Genomic DNA, 23,212 nt, shown 5'->3' on the forward strand with positions numbered 1-23,212 from the left:
CCTTTATCAATAGCCATATGAGGACTTCTCTTGCAGTCCTCAGGATTCTTACCTCCCAAAACCTTTGACAGACAGGCAACATTAGTATCTGATGGACGCTTCAGGAATGGACACACTCCTTGGAAACCTTTCATTACAAATGAGCAAAGGAAGGATCAAATCTACATGAAGACTGGTTGATAAGTGGCTCATTTGCAGAGGATACGGGATTGAAAAGTAAGATACACCGTAACAGGCCTCACCAGATATGAAGGTAATTTCCAACATCAAACTTCAAATACTTACAATGTAATGGAAATGTAATTAAACTATTGCAAATGTGATTTGTGTATCTCTAAATATGACCGAGTAAAAGTTACAGTTACAAAGCAGAAGTAGACTAATTCCCAGAGATCCATATCATCAAAGCCACCAAATATTTCAGAGACCTGAGGTACCTTCAGTGAAAATGTACAGACCAACCATATCATGTGAAGCCACAGTGTTGTATCACAGCCACACTGATGGCAAACCAGGCTCTGTGGGGATGCCCTGTCTATGCTCTAGGATGCATCTGTGTGCTTGCCAACCAGGAATAATTGTGTCCATGGAGATGCTGGAGATGCTCCCGACTCCTACATTTTCACACTTGGAAGTGGAAGGTGCATGGTACACATGCACAACCTTATCAGACTCTGCTGCCTGAACACTGTTCAACAATCAAGCTTGAAAGCAGAACCACTCAAGCCCCTCAGATCCTGTCAAGATAAAAAGTTAAGAAATGAAACAGCATTAACTAACCAAGTCCAAGCCTACACTAAATGAGCTTAATGCTTAATGTGCAGCAACTGTGCCTATAGCAAGATCCTTAGAGATACTCTGTGGACAGATCGTGCTTCTATGGTAATGCTTTCATATAAACCTGCTTAATTGGAAAAAATACTCAGCATTTCAAGAGCAGAGAAAAACTGGAGCAGTAGAGAGAGCTCCTGCCACACGATGCCAGGCTAGGTAACTTCTCTAGTTATCACCAGGATTAAAATTCAGTACTTTTAATGTCTTCATGGGTAAACCTGGGGAAAAGTAACACTGTATAGACAAACACAGCAGAAAACTACAAGACCCACATGTCCTTTTAGTTTAAATTTAATTTGTCAGATAGAAGTTATCTATGTACAATCAGTGTGCATTGTAACAATTCTGTCAATAAATTCGTAAGTCAAATCTTCTAAAATATTAACTACCTGCATAGCACATTTGACATTATTGCCCATGTTGAAGAGGGAACATATGAATTTACAATTAATTTTGATTGATTTTGATACTGAAGTGTTCAGGTATTTGACACTCCTCCTTTAAAACCAATGCACCTGAAAAGCTTTCCAGAGCACAGTTTAGCTGGATATTTCTTAAGATTTCACTACAAACAATCACAACACTGACAGTTTAATAGAGAAAAAAGATCCAAACCAAAAAAAACCCCAAAAAAACCAAAACCCACAAACCAAAACATGTATCTAAAGTATCCAAAAAAGGGAGCACTAAATGGAATAAAATGTTCCCTTTCCCCATTTTTACATTCTGAGCAGTGACTCCATCAAAATCTTTTATTGAAACATACAAGTAGACTGATTTAGTTTCATAATTGTGACAAGAAGGCCTGAGTTGGTGGGGAAAGGAACAGTCAAAAAAAGCCTGAGGGGGAAAAAGCTCATTTAATAAATTTACAACAATTTACAGCCATTTGTTTGTGTTTCGCTTTTTTTTTATTATTTGTTTGTTTTGTAAAAACGTGTTGTAACTGATCACAAACAGGAGAAATCCTGGCTATTTTACAGTTATAGGTACAGAATTTAAATATTCAAGCTTGTGATGGAAAGCGGCAAGGTGGTCGCAGTGTACAATGTAAACAAGTAGCTTTGGAAAGTGAACAAAGTCCTTGAGAGTTCTTTACTAAGAAAAAAATTATTTTCCCCATTCCCTCCTGAAATATGAGCACAGGTCAGTGTTTAAAAGTTCGTTTACAAACATAACTTAAAACATTATCAGCCTCAAACCACTTTGACATGAAGTGTTCTATAGTAAGATCCAGTCTGAAATGGGCAGTGTTGAGGTCCCTGTAAAAGTAAACATCTTCCATCTCTTAAAAAAAAGTGCCACAGCATTTGCAGCACAGTGCAGCATAAACTTTAAATACAAAAATATTTTTCTTCTGTTGGGATACTAGACCTTGCATCCTGGAAAGAAGTAACAATACTGCTACTGATAGAATATCCCGTCTGTATCTTTCAAGTCATGTAAGGCAATTACTGTGTTAATTTACTGTATATGGCTAAAAGAAGGTCCAGAAAATGTCAGTCTTTGTTATGTTTTCCGGCTACTCCATGTATGTTCAGGTGTACTTTTGTGATCTGATGAATGTTCAAATGGAGATCTGTGACCTAGGGGAGATCTTGAACCATAAGGAGACCTCTGATCCAATGGTGACCTTGGGCCACTACCTGAAGCTCTGTGGTCCATTTGCCAGTCTGAGTGGTACCTATAATCTCTGGGAGATTTATGATGGCTGTATTCAGAAGAGGGACGGTGATCTGCATGTATCCTGTGGTCTGAATGGGAACGGTGATCTGAATGAACCCGGCTGTCTTTTAAACTCCCTTCCAGGCTTGACCTGTGGTCTCTGCTCCTGTACTCGTCAAACTTCCTATGTTTACTATCACTGTAGTATCTAAAAAATAAGAAATTATTTGTAATAGAGTTACTGGTAACATATTAAGAGCCACAATTATGTAAAATTGACAGAACTGCATTAGAGAAAGACCACTGTTGCAATTTTATGTTACTCAGAAAAGATGGTTTGGTGCTTCCTACAAGCATAGCTACAGAAACACAAAGAGAATTCTGACCAGATTTCAATATTACTCAAGAAACTCACCTGCTGTCTTGTTTGTAGTGATCCCAGTCTCTGTGATCTTTTCCATTGCTGAAGGCTGAATAGGGCCTTTTCCTGGAGTCACTTTTCTTGTAAGCATCTCCCTGATGCCTGTCTTTATGATGATCGTGGAATTGTGACAGATACCTATCAGAGGAGTAGCTGTCCCTGCTACTGTCATCATGGTTTGTATTCTCCTTCAGTCTTTCCACATCTGTTTAGTAAAGCAGAGGTTAAAAGGAAGTATCATAACATCTTTACTTCACCTAATTCAAACAGCACTTCTACCTGTCAGCTGTATGAAAAGGACATAATTTAAAAAACAAGATCTAAATAGCTGAAAATCAAATGCACTAATGCCAGTGAACAGAAGAAAACTTCAGAATTAAGAGGGAACCAAGCTAAGATGTAGATGTGTAGGACTTGGAAACAGAACTTCTCAGCCCCTCCATTCAGTCTACGAAGCTAAGTGTCCAAACAAGCAGTGAGTAGAGGTGCCTTCAGCAGAGCAATTTTAGATAGAATTGCAGCAACCTCCTCTCTAAGAAAGGATGCTCTTAGCATGAGTAACAGTTTTAAAGGTGCACCTTGTTAGCAAAAGAATTTCAATAGTATTCCTAAAACACGTGAGTCTTGATTTTAAATCCATGACAATATACTTGAGGAGTTCAGTAACACAAGATTTAAAAAAGCACTACATACAAGAAGGCAGGTGTGGGAACATATGGGGGAAAAAAAAATCAGTGTTATTGTCAACAATAAAAAACAGCCCCTGTAACTAATGACAGACTGTGACTGACTAATAAACTTACACCACAGTGATACCACAACAGCTACAGTCACAGAATTTCCAAGAAAATTACAGGTTTTGACCTCTTGCCCTCCCCAAAATTTAACACAAAAAATGTTTCTTTATTATTTTAAAGGACACTCAAATAACCTGGTAGTACCAGCTTCACTCTGCACTCTGCTGGATTTCACCAGCAAATCAGTGAAGCTTTTCGAATTAGGCTATCTCTATGGGACTTAGCAGTGTGGAAAACAGACCCAGGAGACGTGTGAAATGAAATAAACATGAATACTTAAAAGTATTTAACACAAGAATATATTTAAAAGTTTCTTACCTGGATTTCTAATTACATGTGTATTCACATTGCTGCTAATATTCTGGTCGTTGTGTTGCTAAAAAAGACAAGTACATTGGTAAATGTACTTATTGGTAAATCCCAGAGTTCATCCGAATACACTGAAATATACCCTAACAAAAGAGACTACTACACTGCAAACACAAAGACTACTTGAAGTGTATTTCCGTATTCTTTATAATCCTCTGTATCTAATAAACATTACAATAATTAAAAAATGTACTTGTGTCTTTTGAAATGGTCTGAAAATATTACCTGAGACTCTTGACGTTTTTTGATTGCATGTTTATACAGTTTGTGCAGCTTTCTTGCATCAAATTCTGTAAACTTAGAGACAAAAATCCACAAATTTCTGAGGAAGAAGAAAAGAGAAGTTATAATTATTTAAATTTCTCCCTGTATTACATAGCAGAACATGGATTTAACTGCAATTATCTGAATGCTACTTCAGTAATCCTGAAATGCTATATAATCTACACAGTATTGTCTAATTGCACAACAAATGTTATGTAGTTGTAAATAAAACATTTGAAAGATTGATTCCTTTAACAATTTTTCACTTTTTAATATTTATCGTAAGTACTTCAGTGTGAAGTGCATGGACAGTAGTACTGATAAGAATTCTGTCAATTTTTGGTGAAATGCTCATTAAAAATATAGCTATCAGTTTATATATGTCTTCTAAAAGTTTGTTTGAATTTTGAGTATTTACCAGTCTATAAATAAAAAATTTAAGTAAGTAAAGGAGTAAAAATTCTTTCAAATTTGAAATCTCTTACAGCATAAGACACTTGATGAACAAATCTTATTAAATGAAACCATCAACAAAGGAAATTTTCCACAGAATTTGAGAGTCTGGCCAAGGTTTTTGAAACCAAGTAAGAATGTGAAAGAGGATGAAAGTCGTACAGTAATAAATCTGTGCCTAATCTGTGCTTGAAGGAACCAAAGTAGAACAAATCAAGTCTTTTGCTGTCAAGATGCCAAAATTCTGAAGAAAACTTTTCCTTCCATGATCACAGGTGAAGTTTTTTTAAGAGATACGGATTTTTTTTAGTGAAATTTGCAGGTGGAATGGTTAGGAGAGTCTACAGAATAACAGTGTTCAAAAATATTCTGAGTGTGGCACTTCAGGAAGCAACAGTATGCTCATTATTCAAACATGATAATTTAAACATGATAATTTCTGTCTAGAAGTTTTCGTAAGTAGGCAACCAGTCAATGGTGTGTCTAATGAGACCATTCTAACTTTATATAAACTATACTACTTCTTATCAAATACAGCTGAAATATGTATTTTATCTACACATAATATCATACCATTATTATGAATAACAGCTCTACTACAAGTTTCCACTTAAAATAATATAAAATTTACCAAAATGTAAGACGTGGATTTTGTTTTTGTATCTCAGATCACCTTACTAATTTCAAGTAAAGGAAGTAAAATCAGCAGAAGCATTTTACGCTAACAGAAGTCTTCAGGAAAATGCAACACTTAAGACTTTGATATATATAATCATAGGCTGTATCTTCAAGCATAAAAACATTAAGTGAACATTCCAACAAAAGGAAGTCAAATTGCATTAAGAACTTATCAATGAAATACAAGACCAGTATTTTTTTTCTTAGTTCTTTTTATATTGTCACCTGATATAGATGCAAACTCTTCCCTCGCTTTTGAATTGCATTAGAGTATGTTATGATAAATAATTATCAAGTCGTAGTTAATACATAATAGTTAATTCAATTTTAGAGCGCATTTAAAAAAAAAAAAAGGAATTCTACAACTTGGAATCATACATTCAACACATTTTTAGAACTGCGTATTTTCACCAGGAATTATTAAAAAAATAAAATGACCTGAAGTTGAGAAAACCAGATCTTTAAAGGTAAGAATGGTTTTAACTAAACAGAGTGGCAGTGACAAGTCCCCAGCGTTTGCTGTCAGCGTTAAGCAGAGAGATGTCTCCACCCTCTGGACAAAATACAGGACTCTGCATCAATGCTTAAAGTCAATCCATTACAAGTCAGAACAATACATAATCACCTTTTAATAGACTTCTATTTAAAACAGCAGAAAGATACAAGAGCAAACAATAAATAGGAGACTAAAACCTATTCTTCTCAATGGAACCAATTGTAGATTTCCCTTTTCCAAGTAAAACCCAAGAAAATAACTTACTTTCTCCACTGTTTAATTTGTTCAGGATTTGTATACTCCTTTAGACATTCAGTAATATGATCCCCAATTTTGATAAGACACTGTCTAGTATGTTCCAGCTGCTCTCTTTCAGAAAGGCCCTTCTCTGGTCGATCCAGCTGTTTCAATGCTGCCTTGACAGGTCTCATTCTTTCTTTGCACTGTGAAATAGAAAAAAATGAATGCATCAATTCAAAACAAAAAAATTTCTTCTAAAGCATGACCCACCTTTTACTGTGATATATACCCACAGGTGAAGACAATATTGTTAGAAGTCAAATGAAACACAAGACTTCCTCACAGGTCTTAAAAATGTTTTACATGTTTCCTTTGGAAGATTATCAATCCAGTTGGAAATTCACTTCCCTATGAAAGCATTAGATTCTATAAAATACACATATCAAGGTGTAGCAGCACAGAAGATACAGGTGCTAATGTGTATATCTCAAACACCAGCAGCTGGATGGCTGTGAGGCTATCTTATTTTCTGTTCAAAACCCACTGGTGTCGGCTTATATGGCAGGTCAGGGACTAACATACTGATTTTCTTTCCAGGTGTGTAATTTACTAATAAAACTTTGTAAGCTTTTGCAGACCCTCTCATTTTTATTGTTCCTTTCCATCACAAACATCCAAGAATCTTGGGTGATCCCTTCCCCTTAAGGGTGGGACTCCACACTAGGATTCGAGAAAGCACTAATTTAATATATAGGATTTCTGAGGAAAAAGACTTACTACAACTGTATTTTAGTATTAAAACTTTGAGCACAATCATGTAGGACAAGTCTTACCCCTTTTAGCACCTACAAAGCTATACAAACTCAATGTCAAAATTAAATATGAGAGTGTTCAGGACATTTCAAACAAATACTTTCTGCAACCATTACACTTGGCATTCAACAAAGGATCAAAATTGCTTCTCTGAGCATGTTTTAAACCTCACTCCTATGCAGATACTAGCAGAAGTTATGCTACCAAGAATAAAGCTAGCTTGGGTATAGCACCATAAAGGTTGGAAACCACCTCCGAGATCATTAAACCCAGCCTTTCACTGAACACCACCATCTCCATTAAAATGTATCACCAAGTCCCACATCCAGTTGTTCTTTTGAACACTTCCATGCATAGTGACTCCACTACCTCCCCAGGCAGGCTGTTCACTGCTTAACCACTCTTTCATTGAAGAAATCTTTTCTTACATCCAACATAAACCTCCCCTGGCACAACTTGGGGCTATTTTTCCTTGTCCTGTCACTGGTTCCCTGGGAAAAGACCTGACCCCCACCTGGCTACAACCTTCTTTCAGGAAGCTGTAGAGAGTGATAGTTTCCCCTGATGCTCCTTTTCTCCAGGCTCAACAACCCCAGCTCCCTCAGCCACTCCTCATAAGACTTGTGCTCCAGACCCTTCCCCAGCTCCGTTCCCTTCTCTGGACTTGCTCCAGCAGCAAAATGCCCTTTTTCAATTGAGGGGCCCAGAACTGAACACAGCACTCGAGATACGGCCACAGAGAATGTCTAGACTAGCCACAGATAAAGGTCGTGCATTCTTGAATTTTCCCACTTTGAATCCAATGTTTTAATGATAAATCCAGATGAACCCAGTTGGCATGGTTTAAACTGCAGACACTTGCTTGGTAATACCATTGAACTCCAATGGCATGGTAAACATGACATGCATATCCTCCTTGTCACCAAGAGCACAATCAGTTAAGCCTGAACAACATTTCCATTTGAAAGTGCAACTATAATTAGACTGCACCTGACCATGGCATAATGAAAAACAACAATCACCTCCTTCCCCCATTCTTCCCCTCTATACAGTACCAAACCTAGAAAAACCAAACAAATACCTGGAATGGAATGAAACAGAGTATCACCATTACCAGCTAAGCATCTAGGGACAACTCAGAAAAACTGGGGAAGCTGCTCCACTGCCATCTCATTCCACTAAGTAATTAAGCATCTGGTTTACATTTTGCACTGCCACAGATTAAAGTAGCTTTTAAAAAGACAGCTTATAGAGTGCAATTCTTAAATATAGAAGTGATCAGAAAAATATAACTGTACATGGAAATCAAGTGATTTTCTGTCATGAGACACAGACAAATCCACCTGAATCACTCAAGGCCCATGCTGAAAATCACACGTGATTTACTTAGATTGTTTAGAATAAACTCATGGACCAGTAACTGCCATACTCATGGGAATCCTACTGGCATGTCACAGCCAGCATCCACAACAGACCCAACAGACCTGGCTGGCAAAAACACAACTGTTGAAATCTGAATGACAACAAGCACAGCTGTTCAAAGTAACTCACTGATACTTTTCCAGGGGCCTCAGCCAACTTATAAAACTTCATATAAATTGTGCATATGCATTTTTCTCAAATGTTAATTCTATTCTTAGTAAGAAGTAGTGATTAAACAGAATTCTTTTGGTGTCAGAGACATTGCCTCAGCAAGGTATTTCTAAGTGCTTTAGTATTGTTCCTTCTTGTGTTTACTAACTGAAGTCTGCAGTACTTTAGTTATACAATACTTCAGAAGGAAGTCCTGAAACCTAGTTTTTCTTGCTATCTTGCAAAGAAGAAAAGCATAAATGATACGGCGAAGCTGAAGACTCCATCATCCAATTAAGTTCATTCACATCTGCTCTTTAAGAAGCACGATATACAAGTGATTCTTGAGGATAAATCTTTAGTGTATATTCTCAACCTATAAATCCTACAAACTACTGGATAAGTTTTTCTATTATCCTGAATAAATACAGAAAAAAGGCAAAATAAAACTGCTAGAACACAGTAAAAAATTACTTTAGTACACTGTCAGTAAGATTCATTGATCTGAGACTTAGCAAAAGATCACCTGTGTTACTGTGCCAAGTAACAATATCAAGAGTATCAGCAATTGTCCTAATTTAGACTATTAAGTAGAAACACCGATTTCAAAAGGGGACTTACCACACTAAAAGTTTTCTGATCTAGCTCTTCAGATTCTTCTGATATAGGAACTGGTTCACTAGATGCAGTAATATGAACTGGAGTATCCAGCAATGGAATTTTTTTAGCTTTCTCTTTATTTTCAGATTTGATTTCATTTACCTAAGAACAAGATACAAAAATACTTAATACATTTTATTTTGGTTCTGCAATTATAACATATGACAATCCCCCTAACTACTGCATTCTCTTCAATACATAAGAATAAAATCTATGCTGACATTCAATGACAGTACATTTTATTTTCTCTGTGGAATGGAAAAGGAAAATGGAAAAGGAAAAAAAGAATTTTTTGCACACGTTCAGTCCAATTAAGAGATACATCATTGAAGATGTACTTCCCCATTCCAAATGCCTGTCCTTGTGGTTTCAGGTAAAAATAAAGCTTCAAGTGACATAAAAGACTTTAATGAAATGACAACTGATAAGATCCAAACACTTTTTCATCTCAAAATCATTCACATAAACCTGGTGGCCTTCTCTAGCGCTATGTAAGATAAGTAAACCTAGTTACCTTCTCTTCCTTTACTTCTTTTTCTTTCTGTGTGGATTCTTTTACTTTGTTTTCTCTCTTTTCTTTAATATCCTTTTCTTTTAATTCTTTCTTATCCTCTTTTTCTTTTTTCTCCCTTTTCAAATCCCTCTTATTTTCCTTTTCTTTTGTCTCTCTTTTTTCTTCAGCTTCCTTCTTAATACCAGAATCTGGCTCAGGCTTTTCTTCATTTTCTTTTTCTGCTTTAAATTTTTTATGTGGATGTTTCACTGAAACAATCTCATCCTGCAATATGCAAGCATATATGTCACATCAAATGGGGTTCCTATCTATACAAGTTTCGCAACTATCAGATTGAAACACTTTTTATCTGTGCATTTTTTATTTCTGGACATAGATTTATCAAATCACCCATGAAATAGAACTGAATGCAGCGGGTTAAGAAATATGAGAACTATGCACTTACTTCCTTGATGTGACAAAGCAACTACTGATTTGGCAGAGTCAGTGGGTGTGAGAAATTGTGTTCATTTAACTTAGAATTAAATTTGAATTTGGTCCCTTTAAAGGTTATTAGACTGAAGAACTGAAATCTAAAAGGAAGTAAGTCTTGCAAAACTGACCTGATCTGTCAGGACAGTCAAGTCATGGGGGATATTAGAAGACCTCTGATCTAATTTGCTTTGTCCCAATACCATATTAAACACTCACAGGAGAAGGTAACAGAACCCCAACTTTCTCTTTTCCAGAACTGTTAGTTTTACAAGGCTTTAAAAAAATCTTTAGTTACAGACTCTCTGTTAGGTGCCCATTTAACTGTTTGAAGGTGAACAAAGTATCACTTCACTGCTCTTTATAATATTCACTGAGAAGATCTGTGATGGAAACTAATATCCTTTCAGACATACAAAAATACTGTAACTAAAGTATTATTATAATACAGGTGGAAGAATCATTATCATGTTTGAATTTATTTGAATATACCAAAAAGGCACATACAGAAACTGTTTATCTGTTGCAAAAAAACAGATGAAAGACTGTCTCGAACTGAACAAGTTATTTAGAAGAGGTATGAAGTCATCGGCCCAACCCAAGGCTGTGTTTTGGTGTTTAGGTATCATGGGAGCTTTCTAACAAAAATCCAATGACATAAAAACTTTCCTGATAATTCTAGGAGTAAAATAGGTAAATTTTAAATACTGCACACTGTGTGGCATCTAAGTAGCTAAAGCCAGTTGTTTAGGAAGGTTGTAACATACAGTCCAGTTTTCCGAAATGCAATTGTTAATCATGTCCAAAAGGACTGAAGTGATGAGTACCTGCTGTTAAAGAGAGGACAACATTCTAGGCAGTTTCCCAAAACATAGTTAAGTCAATCAACTGACTGGCAGTGTATTCTCATTTAAATGGAGATGAAGACACTCATTTTTGAAGTAGTCTGAACAATTAATTTGCTTAGTTTTAGGGTTCAGTTGTCCGTGTTAATTTACTGGGAACTGTGGCAACATTTACAGGTCTTAGTCTTACATTCCAGGCAAATGACTGTAGCTATAAACACAAGGCAATCTACACTGAACTTTTTTTTGTTGCTGGCTTTACGTTTTATTCTTCATAGTACAATTTAAATACATACACCTAAAGAGTGGTTAAAAATTACTATTTTTAATAGATTTATCATAGTTTTTCTAATGCTAATTTTAACTATGTATTTCCGTAAGTATTTTTTCTTTTAGAACAAGTTGACAATTACAATGGTTTGTAACAGTTTGCTTCAAACCAAGTAGAGAGTTATTTTATTGATATGCATACAATTGCAGTGACTTATTTCAACTGCTTTCAAATTAGCTGTGTCATGACCCTAAATTTTACCCAAATATTAATGTCTAGTGATTTTGCTATATGATAAATAAAAAAAATAACAAGACACAACAAAAGCATAATACTAAGATTAATAATCAGAAGTAACAAAACCTAATAAGGTTAAATAGTTGGTTAAATAGTCTTTCTGAAAAATGGGATGCATAATGTATATACAAGCTGTTGTATGAAAACTTTGAAATATTTTCTTATGCTGCTCATTCTAATTGAGCTTGATGATATTTTTCTCAGCCTCAATAAAAAACCCTTTACCTTAAGAATCATTATCAGTAGCTGTAACACATGAGCAAACCCTAGTATTTTTACAAGTGTGATTTGCATATCTAGCAAATACAGTGCTAATGTCTTTAAAGAATGCTGAAACTGAGCAGTATCACTAGTAGTTAGACCATAATGTTTTTTATAACAATTTGGAAAATTCGTAATTCCTCAGTTATTAGTTCATCATGAAATTGAAATAGATACAGTCTTCCATGTGCCATGATGCAACATCAATTGTAGTGGCCACAGGAACAGGATGACATTCAGGTGTTTTAATTTTATTAAGCCAAGCAGAAGATAAAATACAAATTGATACTAACAGGAAGAACTGAATAGACATTTTTATTGCGTGGAAGATACCTTGTTATTCTCATCATCATCTTCATCAGATTTTTCTGAGGGTTGTGGTGAAGAATCACTTTTTATTTCCTCTTTTAATTTTGCAGCCTTTAGCACCTTATTCTTCTTAGTTCTTGTTTTCCTTCTCTTTGAATTGCCCTGAATGCAAATTGATCTCTTTAATCATGTAAACTGACAAGCATCTTTGCAAAATAAAAGGTTTGGGTTTACATCAAAGAGAGGGTTCCTTTTATTTTATTTATTGCCACTAATGACCACCACTTTACTCAGGATTGGAGACAGAGCTTAGTGCAATAGCAGAGAATACACACAAATAATAAGAGAGTAATATAACATTAAACTTGCAATTAATATTCTGAGTTTGTCTTATGTATTATGATTAGCAATAGAGTAATACTACACAAATAAAAAGTGCAGAACTAAAAAATGAAAAGCATCAGGTGACATGCCCCTAAGCATAATGTTTTACCTCAGTAATGAATGCCACATTTTACTTACTGCTCCAGCAAGCCTTTGTGCTTCCTTCCTCGCAAGGTCTTTATTCAGTAGTTTAATGAGGTAGTCTGCACGGGTCTGTAACTGCTTTGCCTGGGGTTTCTTATCTGGATCGTCAGGCAAAATCTGAGGAGAAAATGGCAGCATCACAGCTGTGAGTACAGGTTATCATCTTTAGATGTTAGCCTGGAGCACACAGAACAGCAAAAGCCGTGCCAAAGGAGGTAGTAAACAATCCACTCCAACTATACCTAGCAAATATGTCAGAATGTTTAAAGCAAAGGAGAATTTTTAAAAAGTTTTCATTTCTCTCCACTGAAACCAATGCAAGCAACCAATGCAGAGTCTTTGAAATTGCCTCGGAGTTTAAAACCAACTCAAGAAACCAGCCTCAGATTTCTGTCTCCACTCTGATATTTCATCTAAGAAATTCTGGGCACCTGTACCAATCAGTCACAGAACTCTGGCTCTGACTAATTCACCTTCTAAGTGCAGAACTACACTACAGTGCAGATGCCAAGAATACAAATGTGTGATTCCAAAAGTCAGACAAATTAATGAAAAGCAGGAGTAGGAATCATTATTAAACAAATCTGGACATAAACCTGGCTCCTCAAATCCCAAAGCTATAGGTTGTTGGCACTGTCACAAAGTTTACTTCACCCCAGGCTTTTCCTCAGTATTTGCTGCTCACTATTGCTAAGAAGCTATTGCACTAATTCTAGTAAAGCTACTCTTAGTGTTGGGAGTGGAAGATAGCTCCAGCTGAAGAACCTGGGGATTAAGCAGGGATGGAGAAACTAAAATCAATCTCTAGAATAAACGCCCTTCTCAAAAGATCAAGAACACAGAATTAACAACAGCAGAACATCTGAAATAGAGAAGACTGAAAAAAAAATCAAATGACACAGGGCCAACCACATGGGAATATGGAGACACAACTGACTGCAAGAATGTGTACTTCAAAATACTCAAGACCCTAAAAGCTAGTAATATACCACAAGAAGGATAGTATAAAGTACAACTGACATATAATGTTTCTGCAATTTCATTTATCATAAAATAAGCTCTTTCAGTAACTCTACTTAGCAGCATCATTACCAAAGCAAATAGTCCTTGATAAACTACTGTAGATGACATACCTTATGTGTCAAACTGAGATCAGGATCCATTTTTATCATTTCCCAGCTGCCATAACCATATTCATAGATGCCTATTAACAAATTGGAATCATCTTCCTTACCCCAATCTATATCAAAATGAGCAGCCTTGGTGTGGCATGGGATGACATATCTAGAAGAAATATATTAGAATGACAAAAAAATGATTTTTACATCTGAAACTTAAGAGAGGGGGAAGGGAACATACTAAAAGTAATGTAACTAGATTTATTTTTTCTGCTAAAATGCTGGTAAATTTAAGAAATTAATCCAAATATTTATCATAATATTTTCTTAGTATTTCTATAAAATATTTATTGAAATCAGCACTGGAATGTGTTTTAAAGCTGAGTAAGACTAAAATATGAAGAACAGACATCTGTCTGTAGCCATGAGCTGTGTGACAAAATCGGCCAGCCATGAATAAAAGCAAAAATCATCATCCAAGTGTTCTAACTAAGTGGATAGCTTAGGAATTGCAATACACAAGGCGGCAAGTTTAGCGGTTCGAACAACTACTGCTGCACTTTGACACTCCTCTCAAGCAGAGATGACACATTTAGCACCTTAGCAAGCCTGAATACTAGTCCTAATTATTACTAGCAACTGAACACAGTTCCCAGTGAATACAACTGACAGGTTAAAGCTGTTACTGGCTTCTATGGCAAAGGAAGAAAAAAGGAAGTACAGCTGTGGAGCAGGTTACCGCCGCCAGTTCTTAAAGCGAATAGAGAGACAATGCTTTTAGAGTGTTTGAGTCAAAGTTGCCAAAAACAAATGCTAGTAAGACTTGAGAAGTTTTCTGCATTACTACTCCCTTAAAAAAACGCAAAAATCAATACCTTTTTCTTTCTTCTGGATCTGAAGGAATGGATTTGTGCAGTGGTGCCAACTCTTCCTCATGAGAGATGACTAACTTTGCATTTACTTGCACTCCTGAGATTCGGAATGTTGGGCCTTTAACCTTCCCAAGTCTACCTCCTTAAAATAAATGATAAAAGCTATTAAAATATTCACCTTTACCAATAGCATCAGAAAAATGTAAAGGAAACAATTATACCACATGACCTTTTCTTAACCAAATGTTCGAATTAAAAAGCCGCTACATAACAGGAGTACTTCTAAATTTCATAGCAAATCAAAAACCTACTGCATTTTTCAGTGGTAAGTCACACACAGAAAGGGGGAAAAGTCACCTTATTATAACCCTGGGGTTTTTAAATCATCCAGTACACACCTCAACATTTTCCCAACAAAACTGTTTTCTGTTATGATCAGAGTGCAAGAGTACCTCATTCTTCTTGACACTGTCCCCTCAAGCCCCCTGAATACTGCACCTGCTCTCTCTTGTCCAGATGAATTGTCCTTTAAGGCTTTAATGCATCCATTATGTACAAGCTCTCCCAAACGTCTGAGATCTGTCTCTGATTTATCAACTAGCTCAGCATCTCTAGCTACAGCATCTAGCCTGTAATAAAAAAAATACTCATTTTTATTTGTTGGTTATGAATGATTCCTTCAGACTTCAAAACTAAAGAAATGATCACATAAATTATCAGTCACCTGTGTTTTCTATTTGATGTACAATTGTGATCCAAGAAAGAAAACCCTAAATGATTTAGGTATGAGGACAATACAACAAGCACTGTAAAGAAGCCTAACCCTAGTGTTATTACATATTTCTTTAGAAAAGAAAAGGAATCATTAAATCATACATATATATATGTATCATATCATCACATGCACTATAAATATTTTTAAGGATGGGAAGTTTCTCTTAAATAGGAATAATGAAAGAAGCTTAAAAATGAGAATTGACAATATGTAAAATGCAAAAGTAACTTTGACAGTCAGAGTGGATACACTGATAGGCTTTCATGAAACAGGCCTATCAAACATGACAAGTGAATGATTATTACCAAGGAAGATTAAACAAGTCAGCAGATAAATATAAAGGAAGTATTCCTCCAAATGGCAAGGTCTGTTGTGCGGCTGTTTGCACACACACCATACATAAAGAAATGGAAGACACTACACTGAAGTCACATATATTCAAGATGATGTATTTCCCCGACTGCCTAGTTTCATGGTACATTCTAATTTTTATAAAAAAGAGATTCCAAGTTGCCACACAAATAATAATCAAACAACTTTACCTCTCAAGAGGGCCACCAAATTTCTTGTAACTCTTGATAAACCTAGTAACAGAAAATAATTTTGCTATTTAAATATATGCTTAACAAACAACATTTGTTTTAAACTTGTATTGATACAATTGTAAATCTTAGTATAATGCTATATAGACAACGGGTGAAAAAAAACGTAGAGAGTAGAGCAGCTTCATATGTTCAGATAAACAAAATCAGTTTTATGGGTTTAAGAACTGATATAAATAAAACAATAGAAGATACAATTGATTTCAGAAATTACTTTATTAATTTCACAAGACTGAGGATTCAGCAGCTGTATGTATCTAATAATGAAAACTGAATATGGATTTACAGTAAATCAAGATTTCAGACATTATGTTATGTGTAGTTACACAGTTATTAAAAAGAGCAATCTCCAACAGATAGTTGGAAGGTTTCAGAAAATGACACGAAAGATACTCTCTGTTGAAATATCTAAGTGATGGAAAGAAACTGGAGATACTTGGAAAAGAAAGGACATTAAATAAAAATAAATTAAATATAAATAAATAAAAGAAGAAAGAAGACTTCTTTAACAACGAAGTTACTTGTGCAAGCACAAGAATAGCCCTGAAAAAAGTACCAATTTGTCCCGCTGTTAGATGAGACAGAAAGCCAAAAAAGATCTTTGAAGTTTTTCTTCTAAAAAAATACTCTGAGAACTTTACAGCGTTTTAGAGAAACATGCATACTTGAATTTCAGAAGCAAGTAGCATTTCACAAATCCAAAAATGTTAACCAAAAGGAATTCCTCCTCCTCCTACCAAAACAGTATTTCAGCAAATATTTAGCATATACAGAAGGGACCAATAATAGTACAAGTTTCAAACAGGATTTTATATTTTCTTAGTTTTAAAAAAGCAGGATATAACAATTCAATTACAGTGCCAAGAAGTGTAAAAAGAAAACAAAATCCAATCAAATGTTTTCATTTGTCACCAAATAGATTAACACCAGCACCACAGGTTTTAAGATAAATTGGTAGAAAGCAGATTATTTGCTCATTTCTTTTTAAAGAAAAGTTCACCCCTTGTAAAATCACTGTCAGTGACCACCCAGTGAAAATACTGCCTTCACAGGCTGCAGGAATTAAAAAACTTAAATCAATCATGAGTATTTTTCAAACCTAATTTTATACCTCATTAAAATGGTTCAAATTCTTGCTATGGCAGTTCACTATGTCAGCACCACAAGGTAAAAACATTAAATGCTTAGAGTAAAAAGATTTCAAAGAACTTCAGTAAAAACAGATTATCAGCTGTACTTTCAAGACTAGTAATAACATTATTAATAATAATAATAATGGTAATTTCTTGGCCCTTTAAATATGCATGTCCTCCCATATCTTACCGCCTAATCTCTGCATCACTAAATCCTTTAATATTTTCTCGAGGAATAGTTCGTGGTCTTCCACGTTTTTTTGGCCTTTTTCTCTCTGAGATGGAGTCACTGTCAGATCCAGAGTACCTTCTGCTTCTACTGCGCCTCCCTTCGCTGCCATTGAAGCTGATCTGGAATTCCAGAGTAAGCAAGCTGTATCAGTAACAAATACAAGCAAGTTTTATCTGCCCTGTCAAAAAAATGTGTTCAGAAAAGGAAGTAAAAAAACCCCAAACCCCAAAAAGCAACAAACTACACAAAAGCAACACAGATCTACAATTCAGTCAGAACCAAGAGACACCTGTTTTGCACAGTTTCTCATCCTTGGAAGCATGTATATTTCTTCAAGCTCTTTTTGTCTTTCCTCCTCTTCTATTCTTCGCCTCTGGACCTCCGGAATGATTTCTTCCCAATTTCTTGAATTTCTTTCTGGTTCCAACTCAATAACATCTTCATCCATATTGGAGAAGTTGGCCACCTTGTATACCAAAATGTACATATTTTCATCAAATCAATACACGACACAATTTGAAAAAGACGGATCAACTACTATTTTAGGAAAATGAAGTTACAGATGCCATATTTTATGCATATAATGTAATTACATATTTATCTATTTTTATATATATGCTATTGTATTATAAGCTATATATAAAATTTATAAATACAAAATGTTTCATGAAACAGTCTCTAAAGAAAGTATTTTTACTCATTTAGGAAAGATAGACTCCTTCAGCATGGGTTAAGATGAGATAAAAGGAGAATCATGTCCCTCACACATGTATGATGGTTATTTAACTTCCTTCAAAATAGGGCTAACAACATTTGAATGCCTGATTTAATGTGAAACTATAATAATATAAAACTAACCAAACATTAATACCATGCAGATATCAAAATATGTTGTGAATAAGCGATTAGCAGGAGAGCTGTGTAATAATTTCCTTAACTAAACAAATATATCATGCTCTGCCTTTTTTTTTTTTGTACATATATATTTAACTGACAACACTTTAAAACACCTGGCATTCCAAGTTGACTTTAGGGCTAAAAGCAACTTGCAGAAATGATCAACTAAGAAACACAAAGAATATAATGTACTGTATTTAATGATACTACAGCTGCTTAATACAAAGGCAGTCCATAAACCACAAAATTAGAATTCTAATCATTAACACATTCATAAATACATCTCATTTTATTATCAAAATACAGAAAGTATTTTTAATTTTTTATACTGATGGTGGGTATCATGTATAGGTGAAGAACATTTTACTAGAAAGTGGTACAGAGTTGACTTACTGAGGCATCTATTTCCAAAGAATGAAGAGATAGAGATAAATACATAGAAGAGAAATAGTACTGTTTACAAAGGAAAGTATAAATATGGCAGGAAGGCGGGAAAAGAGCCATACCTTGAACTGTGAAAGTAACTCATCTCCTACAGTTAATGGACCTGGCTCATTTTCCCGCGTTTCAGCCCTCTTCAAAATTTCATCTATATCCATTTCCTGAGGATTTAAAAAAGTAAAAATTCTTTACAATTAAATAATTCGTACATATTTTTGGCTGTTTTATCTGTCTAGTCCAGAAGGACTACTACTAATTGCTACTTACTTGAGGCTCCTGCTCTTCCCCTTCAGGTTCTTTAAAAAGTTCCTCAGCACCAAACTTTAAAATTGCTGACAACTCCTCCTTATTAAAAGGTGTTGAGCTGAAATAAATTATATTTCAGAAAAACATTTTAACTTACTAACTTGGAAAAGTTCTTCATAATCATAGTCAATTTAGCTATCTTTTTACTGTTAAACTCTTCATATATTTGACATACATATTTAATATGAAAATAAAAATCTACAAAGACTTTGCATCTTATTTTTCGCCTTTTATTTACAAGTGAAATATTCTTAACGGTAAGTTGGTATAGAAAAAAACACAAATGTACCTTGAAGGAGTAGAGCCTGTATGTAACACAGTTTTCCCTGTAGTGTCCATTCTCTGGATTACTAAATGATCTAACACCATCTTTTTCTTGGCTCGTTCAAGAATATCTTCTTCTACTGATCCTTTTGTGACTAGTCGATAAATATTAACCTATGTGTATTTAAAAAATAAAAGATTTTAGAAGCAGAAATCTCAGTCCTCATTACATAACTTCTGACTTATTAATGTGTTTCAAATGTGAAATACTAGTTTAATCATATTACCACAGTCTTTACAGAAACGTTTTTAAAAACCCAAATAAAGTCTTAGACCTTTCTTTATAAACTTCAGTAACATTGCACAAGCATTGCCACAGGAAATAATGTCATATTTCTAATTGTTACTGTATGTCTTCTGTAAGAAGGAAACAATCCTGTAGAGACCTAGAATATTTAAGCATGGAGGATATGCCTGATGTAGCAGTTGTTTTGTAGACATGTGAGACTGACAAGTCCACAACTCTTCTCCCTCTCCCACCCAAATACCACAGCTGCCATATTATTTCTTCCTGTACGGAAACTTAGGAAAAAAGAAATGAGCATTAGTAACATTTCTGGACATATGCAGAAAGTATTCGTTATTCACAAAAATACATGAGAACTGAATGGTGCAGACAGAGAGTGGACAGCTGATGTACAGAACTGTCCTTCAGGGCTGGAGCTTAAACTGAGTGTGTTTACCTGCTTCTTCTGCCCAATTCTATGTGCTCTAGCCTGTGCTTGCAGATCGTTCTGTGGATTCCAGTCAGAATCAAATATAACCACAGTATCAGCAGATGCCAAGTTGATACCTAATCCTCCAGCTCTGGTAGACAGTAAAAAGCAGAAGTCCTGAAATCATAAAGTAAGAAATAGTTTTATATACAGTATTTGTAATATTCCTAAAGGAACCAATATACTTTATGCATTATGTAGTACAGACTACAAAATCATATTACTACCAAATCCACAATTGCTCTATGTTTAAAGCTTCTTTAAGTATAAAGCAAATGCTGACTACCAATTTCTTTCATAAAGTTGCTGACTTCTCAACAGTTTAAAGGACGCAGTATCTTAGATGAGGATCACTGAGCAAGACATCCCAAAAAAAAACAGATTGGTCAAAAAAAAAGTACCAAAATCTTACTGTCAAGGCCTTCAATGTTACAAAAACCCTCTTCCACCCTCCCTGCCCCAAGCCCTGCAAGACTAAACAGTCATGTCAGAGCAGGGAAAGTACTTGAGCCTATATGGTGAAAAAAACCTGTAGACAATATAAAATTATTGAATCAGAGATAACTATGAAATACTGTAGAAGGAAACTGAGACATGCAAAAAAACAACATATGAAATCTAAGCTAAAGTAAAACAGGTTAAAAAAACCCAAACAAACCAAATTTTCAGTAGTTAACAGGAAACAGCAAACATTAGAATATGGAAAGAGTCCTGAGAATTGTGTGAAAGATTTCCAGGTAGCCCTTAGCTCAGTAATACAAAACTCTACAAAATCCCCTCCAAAATGTTACGAAATTTTAGGAAATAAAAGCTACAACTGAGAGCATTATTTTTCTTGCAGCACAAATGAAGAGTTTGCCTCAATTTTAGAAATGCACGGTTTAAATTCCTCTTCATCTCAAAAAATGTACAGTGTAACTGCTAAGATTTCAGAAAATGTCAACAATGTCCATGAAAGAAATCTGAAAGAGTTAGCTTTTGTATTCAACATGGAGTTCAGTCCTTCTCCCTCCACAAAGCAGAAACAAGCTCAGCAGCAACTAATAAATGCTATCTTCAAATACCAATTAAAAAACCAAACAAACTAAACCCCAAAACCAATGACCAACCAACCTCCCCTCCCCCAAATCTGCCAGTGGAGGACAAAGGATTTAAAGTGATCAAAGGTATGCAATGACCTGCATAATAGGAGTGCTAAATAAGGTACAAATATTCCAGTTCAGAATCTGAAGAATTGTAACAGATGGCTACATACTTACAGGTTGTTCACAAAGAATTGCTATAAATCAGTACTTTACTATTTCTTTCATGGCATGTAAACAGGTGGCAACAAATGAAGATAACAGAAATTGTATTTGAAACGAGTAAGACATGATCATTTGTGCAAGGATAGATGAAGTTAGTTCTGCCCATTGCCAAAGGACTTTTGGATGCTAACTGCTTAAATTCAGCACTCCTGTAAACATTATTAAATTCTACAGAGGAACAAAGCTGGGGTTAAAATTCTGCAGCATTTATAGAGCAATCAGCTACCATTTTCCTAACTTATATGTTTTCTACTTAAACCTCTTCTAAAAAAAAAAGGTTATATAAACCTTATACTCTAGGCAGTAGCAATGAGTTTCCAACCTTACTGATATATTCCTCACTTTTTTCAGCCCTTCTTTTTTGTGCAATGTCGTCTTGTACTTCTTGGGAAAAAATTAAAACAGACTCCTCAGGAAAAAAATACTGTACCTCTGATCCTTCTGCATTAAAATGATCCAGTGCTTGTTTCCTCAATTCCCCTTTTATTGATCCATCAAGTCTCTAAAGAGATTGAGAACTACAGTTAAAAAATAATTTTTATACTATATTCAAAATCAGAGCAACTTCAATTGTCAGCTGCTGAAACTGTTATGTGAAGGGAAAAAAAAGTAAGTAAATAAACAGCTCACATAATTTTTAGTTCATCTGTTTTACTTCAAAATAACACTCATCATAGAGCCAGTCCCCTTCTAGAAAAAGAATGCATTTTCTTCCACTTTTTTTTAATTGAAGGGGTAACGGTCACATAATCACGAACAAAGCTGAAAGGGACTGCTGAGGGTCAACTTGTCTAAATCCCCTACTCAGACAGGGACAACTAAAGCATGCTGCCCAAGGTCATGCCAAGGTAGCTTTTGGACCTCCACAAGAGACAAAATTCCATAACCTCTGGACAACCTGTTCCAGTGCTCTGACACCCTCACAGTAAAGAAAAGATTTTCTTAATATTCAAGATCAAAACTTCTTAGCTGCTATTACCAGCAAGTTTCTTACCTGAAATGGGAATTGACGATATTTCAGATATTCTGCCAGGATGTCCAGCATCCTTACCATCTGTGAGAAAATCAGGACTCTGTTGCCACGTTCTCGCAGACGAATCAGTAGCTTGTCAAGAAGGATTAGTTTCCCACTGCTACGTATTAAATGCTGCAAAAACCAAGAAATGTATATTGCAAAGTAAATTAATCTCAACACCAATACACACTGGGGTATGTTGGACATTCATCTGAAGTTTGTTTTTCTTTCTGTTACTGTGGGCAGAAAAATAAAAGCCGAATTCTGACATTTCTGAAGAATCTTACAGTTTAAAACATCCATACAATAATATGTAATTAAAACTGGGCATATTTATTTAGTCAATTCTCTGTCAATTACTCAGTTCCAATTAAGAATCAAAAAATACTTGACTGTAAAAACCCACGATGCACATTTTGTGGAAAACCTCATTTTCCTTAATACACTTCAATAAGAACTAATGAACTGCCAAAGCACTATAAAATTCCGTGAAAACTACAGATGTTTAACTTCTCTTTTTTTTTTTAATAAAAAGTGACATTACCTGTAAGGCCTCCTGTTTATTATAGAATTCATTATCATCTGGTGGTTTAATGAGGTAGCAATGGTTGCAACACTTCTTGAGTTCCATCATGATATTCAAAAAGCCTGAAGTACTGCCTTTTGAACCTTTGCTAAGGGCTTTATAATTCCTGGTTAAAATCCACCTATGAAAT

At 35.1% G+C, this 23,212-nt stretch overlaps 1 protein-coding gene across 2 annotated transcripts in view; it reads right to left on the reverse strand.

The window, feature by feature from the left end:
- Positions 1–1,109: 1,109 nt before the first annotated feature.
- CHD1 (chromodomain helicase DNA binding protein 1) overlaps positions 1,110–23,212 on the reverse strand; it is a 53,542-nt gene continuing 31,439 nt past the window's right edge. Inside the window, exons 15-36 of one of the 2 annotated variants that reach the window (XM_008630784.2) lie at positions 23,041–23,203; positions 22,476–22,628; positions 21,912–21,983; positions 20,142–20,291; positions 19,424–19,572; positions 19,096–19,192; positions 18,894–18,989; positions 17,780–17,956; positions 17,449–17,609; positions 16,066–16,107; positions 15,247–15,377; positions 14,752–14,890; positions 13,892–14,042; positions 12,753–12,875; positions 12,255–12,392; positions 9,777–10,040; positions 9,224–9,364; positions 6,242–6,420; positions 4,312–4,408; positions 4,036–4,093; positions 2,915–3,125; positions 1,110–2,707 (exon numbers count right to left, since the gene is read on the reverse strand). In XM_008630784.2, coding sequence (XP_008629006.1) covers positions 2,344–2,707; positions 2,915–3,125; positions 4,036–4,093; positions 4,312–4,408; positions 6,242–6,420; positions 9,224–9,364; positions 9,777–10,040; positions 12,255–12,392; positions 12,753–12,875; positions 13,892–14,042; positions 14,752–14,890; positions 15,247–15,377; positions 16,066–16,107; positions 17,449–17,609; positions 17,780–17,956; positions 18,894–18,989; positions 19,096–19,192; positions 19,424–19,572; positions 20,142–20,291; positions 21,912–21,983; positions 22,476–22,628; positions 23,041–23,203 — 3,256 coding nt within the window. In that variant the 3' untranslated portion in view covers positions 1,110–2,343. The remainder of the gene's footprint in view (positions 2,708–2,914; positions 3,126–4,035; positions 4,094–4,311; positions 4,409–6,241; positions 6,421–9,223; positions 9,365–9,776; positions 10,041–12,254; positions 12,393–12,752; positions 12,876–13,891; positions 14,043–14,751; positions 14,891–15,246; positions 15,378–16,065; positions 16,108–17,448; positions 17,610–17,779; positions 17,957–18,893; positions 18,990–19,095; positions 19,193–19,423; positions 19,573–20,141; positions 20,292–21,911; positions 21,984–22,475; positions 22,629–23,040; positions 23,204–23,212) is intronic. The other variant, XM_017730482.1, reaches the window with a different exon arrangement.

This window comes from Corvus brachyrhynchos, unplaced genomic scaffold (assembly GCF_000691975.1).
Source record: "Corvus brachyrhynchos isolate BGI_N302 unplaced genomic scaffold, ASM69197v1 scaffold33, whole genome shotgun sequence".
NCBI classification, from domain to species: Eukaryota; Metazoa; Chordata; class Aves; order Passeriformes; family Corvidae; genus Corvus; species Corvus brachyrhynchos.